Genomic DNA, 4308 nt, shown 5'->3' with positions numbered 1-4308 from the left:
TCGGTACCCTAGAATATTCAAACATTTTCCTCACTGTTTTCTTTCTATTCATATATAGCACAAATGGCCCTATCATAGTATCAGATTATATATATATACAGTATACACCAGGCAGTATAGCAAAAACTAACTAGCCATGATATTATATGCTTGTTCGAAGCACTCAGCAGGAGCAACAGTTAGTCCTAATTAATACACAAAAAAGACAGATCAGTCATAAGCCACAAGTTAATTTGAAACCTTTTGAGTTATGCCTGATGAATATTTACTCTCGCATTTAACATGGAAGTCACAAAAGAACCATGGCACGTAAGATTTTTCAAGTAGAAGAAAAACAAAAACAAATCTGTATTAGAAAGAGAAGTTTTATCCAACAATTTAGCTCACATCAATCAACTGAAATTCATCATTTATACTTACAAAGAAACCATGAAAACCTAGATTGGTAAACAATACTTCAATAACCATTGTACTGTGAAGTATTGCAGACCAGCAAATTTACAAGAGCAAAGCACCGATGATGGCAAGGGGAAGGAAAAATTAAGAAATTATTAAAATGTTTCTGTGCTCATGCATTCCTTTTCCTTCCCTCATTATATGTAATAAAAAATTAAGGTATACAACAGACAGCGGGAAATATGTACATGAATTCACCCAACTTCGCTAATCATCCAGTTAGAAAAGGATAAAAGCTAAAAGCTATATATATGTGCGGCTCTTCATTCATAACCTGAACATATCTAGGAAATGAAACTTGCAATTTTCCTTCTCAGCTCAGATAGATCTACACTATTGGAACAGTTAACCTGTAGATCAAGTAGTAAATGATTAGCTAAAGTAAAATTAGCTTAAATGAAATATGCAATATATACATAAAATAAGTAGGCCCTTTATTTACCTCGCAGTGGAGACTATGAAGTATTCTACCATTGACTTGTGTGAAGAGACAAGTAACAACTTCAAGCCCTTCTTCAAGCAGTAATTCCAGCAACTTTGGGACTGAGAACCTTTCGTCTTTGAAGTTACTGATAATTTCGATTCCCACAACACCATTATTCTCATGGACAGTGAAGCTTACCGATTTCTGTTGGCCCTCATCTGGGGTCTCCAAGTTAGAATTATCTGATGAGTGTTTCTTCAGTTCATCTCTCTTATCGCCAAGTTCTTTAATTTTCTTCTGTAGGTGCTTTATATAAGTCACTGCCTCATTCATGTGATCTGATATCGATCGCTTTCCCTGAAATTAAATAACCCCAACATGAGAAAAACTTTCCTTGACTTTGATAGGGTTTTTGGGAAACAAGATTACAAAGTGACCAGAAGAAAGAAGAAGGAGAATAGGAATTCTGTTCACCTTGATGTACTCAAGAGGAAGAAGGGATCTGAGGGAAGCATAAAGGGAAGCCATTTCTTGCCTCCTTTGCCTCTCAATCTCTCTGTGAATCATCTTCTTCTTCTTGTTTTCGTTGGGACTATTATTATTGCTAATAGCCTGAGAAAGTATATTCCCTCTTGCGGTGTTACCAATTTTTTTATCTGAATTGCTGACACGAGGAGAAGCATAATCATCCAGAATCGGATCTTCTGAGATCTTGCTTTGGTGGTTCTGAGGATCCGGACTCCTGGAAAACTGGATCACCAGCTCATTGCCTCGTTGTAAAGGAAACATGATGATCTCTCTGCTCAATGATATACAGAAACCTAAAAGTTCTCTAAATTATTCTTGAATTATTGGTGGGAGCGGCTTAAGGCTAAAGGCCAGAGAGAAACTAGATGATGTGTTTTAAGGGTATATATTCTAATTCGATGAGGTAACCTAATCAAATGACAAAGATCCCTTCACATATATCATGACAGGAAATTATTTTATGTCATCATTATTGAAACACTGTTCAATTATCCAACCCGACGGCGCCATCCGTTCATGTTCACATCAGTGAACCATTTGACACAGATATTAGGTATTATTTTCTTTGAACAAAAATTAATCACGTGTAATTGAAGGGGGGAAAATATATCATTTAACTCTTAAGCGCTGGTTTGACCAAAATATCAACTTTCTGACCATATTAATGGGTGATTTATTTAATTGCATAGCATGAAGTTCACATCTCTCTTGAGTTTTCAATCTAACACAATTAAAATGGTTTGATCCTTTGTTTGTTTTGATCGAGTAACACAACGACAAGTGCAATCAGATTGGAACAAATGAACAAAATTTCTTCTACACAATCAGACAGGATATCCTAGACTGACTCAGATCTAAATTTTATCTAGCGCACAATTATCATGAGGGAAAATTTTATACAAATATTAGTCAAAAGTTGTGGCTGATTTAGCCTTAATTTTCATGTGCAGAAGAAATTAATTAATTAATTACCACTAGTTCTCACTGTAGAAATCACCTGCTACTTCATCTAAAAGTAACTATTCGGAGTTGTTGACCGTAATTAAGGAATCATTTGGTATTTGGCATTGGCTTAGTAATGCATTCACTCTTGAAATGGTCAATTAACTAATAGAAAAATGTGATAAAATTATTAAGGCCCACGTGCCACATTTGTCAGCGATATAAATTCTTCTGTTCCCTTTTCTCTATCATTGATTTATTACCACCGGCAAGTTATTAAATTGATTTGATATAATTAATTAAATATTTGGTGTTAGTGGCCCCCAGTAAATAACTCAACAAATAATCAAGGAAATGAAATTGCCGTGCATAATCATATAAAACATATACTTCTATATACGGCTTATCTATCCCATTGTTAAAATATACACTACGATAATCCAGCGGCTTGATGGGGCACTATTATATGCTTTAGTGAATTAAATTCCAATTAAATTGGATTTTCTGTAGATGTGATCAATCGAGAATAAATTATTTGGGAGACCACTCAAGCGTCTAAGGCTCCGTTTGGGTGACACCCCAAACCATGGTTTGGAGACCCAAACCATAGTTTGGGTGATAAGTCACCCAAACACCCACTGGTTTTGGGCAAACCGTGGTTTTAGGTCAAAACCATGGTTTTGACTCCAAAACCATGGTTTTGAAAAAAGCATAAATTTTTTGCTTTTGGAGAAAAAAGGGAGAGTGTGAGAGCCTATATGATATGTATCTTGTTATTTTTTTTATAAACATATTTTTTATAAACATATTTAATCTTATATTTTATAAATATATATACATATTAATTATTTATTAATTATATTATCTTATGTATTATTAATTATGTTGGTAAAAAAATATTATTAACAATTTTATTCCTTCAAATTAAAATATATCATAAAATCTATTTTTTCTGTAATTATCATATTAACTTATGTCTTTTTTTTAGTAATTTGTATATATAAAAAGTGCTTCTGATAACAACTATCCAAACACTCTCACTTCTCAGAATCACTTTTTTACAAAATCTATTCTTCACAGAATCTATTCTCCTCAGAATCTATTCTCCAGAATCACTTTTTCAAACCACGGTTTGATTTCATCCAAACACACCCTAAGCCTCTTAGCTAGGCCTGCCTGATATGAGTTGGTATCCTCTTTTTTTTTTTTTGACCTTGCAAGTTGGTATGTTTTTTTTTTTGGACTGAAAAGTTGGCATCCTTGGTACCCAACTAATTTGTACGAGTAATTGCCAAGGTTATTTCACTGCAACATGTATCAATTAGATAGCAAAATAAATTAGCCGAATTTACCGAGAACAACGTTTTTCCTGAAAGTAAAAAAAAAAATATTATGGGTAATAACAAGATCCTCTTAATGTTTGTATATAAATAGATACTCCTCTAATCCTAAGTATAAAACTTATTTTGTAGTATAGATTACACTATAAAATGAGTTTTATATTTATGATCAGATACATACTACAAATAATTCTTCTATATGAGATTTAGAATACCGACCACTTCCCCAAGAAGGTGAACTCCAATAAAAAACCAAGTCTTTCCATATACTACCTCCAGTCCTAATTATAAGAGCCAATTGACTAATTTAAGGAGATTAAAGAAGTAAATTGAGTTAGTTATTTGTCCTAAATAGGTATTGTCTTTCCTAAAATATCCTTACTAATCAAGTGTATTAAGTATTAACTAGAACTATTATTGTTAGAATGACTACTTTGGAAAAAAAATGTATAAATATGAGACAAAGTGATTGGGGTCTTATATTTATGACCAAAATAAAAGTCAAACAGGGTCTTATATTAAAAACCGGAGGTAGTAATAAATTTAGATTACGACTATCTAAATTAACTGAACAAAAGTTTATTCAAAATGAATCAATTTCATCTTGATTGTAATAAA

General features: G+C 32.8%; 1 protein-coding gene across 1 annotated transcript; it reads right to left on the bottom strand.

Annotated features, from left to right (window-relative positions):
• Positions 1-427: 427 nt before the first annotated feature.
• LOC114726146 (transcription factor bHLH118-like) lies at positions 428-1693 on the bottom strand. Its single transcript, XM_028912712.1, has 3 exons — positions 1355-1693; positions 899-1237; positions 428-806 (listed from the first exon to the last, which is right to left on the bottom strand). Exons 1-3 carry the CDS (start codon positions 1667-1669, stop codon positions 741-743), a joined length of 720 nt encoding a protein of 239 aa, XP_028768545.1. The 5' UTR covers positions 1670-1693; the 3' UTR covers positions 428-740.
• Between the last annotated feature and the right edge of the window lie 2615 nt (positions 1694-4308).

This window comes from Neltuma alba, unplaced genomic scaffold (genome assembly GCF_004799145.2).
Source record: "Neltuma alba isolate B1F8T4 unplaced genomic scaffold, ASM479914v2 tig00012343_pilon, whole genome shotgun sequence".
In the NCBI taxonomy this organism is placed as follows: Eukaryota; Viridiplantae; Streptophyta; class Magnoliopsida; order Fabales; family Fabaceae; genus Neltuma; species Neltuma alba.
The sequence above is the reverse complement of the archived record's forward strand: the minus strand, read 5'-3'. Positions and strand labels throughout refer to the sequence as shown.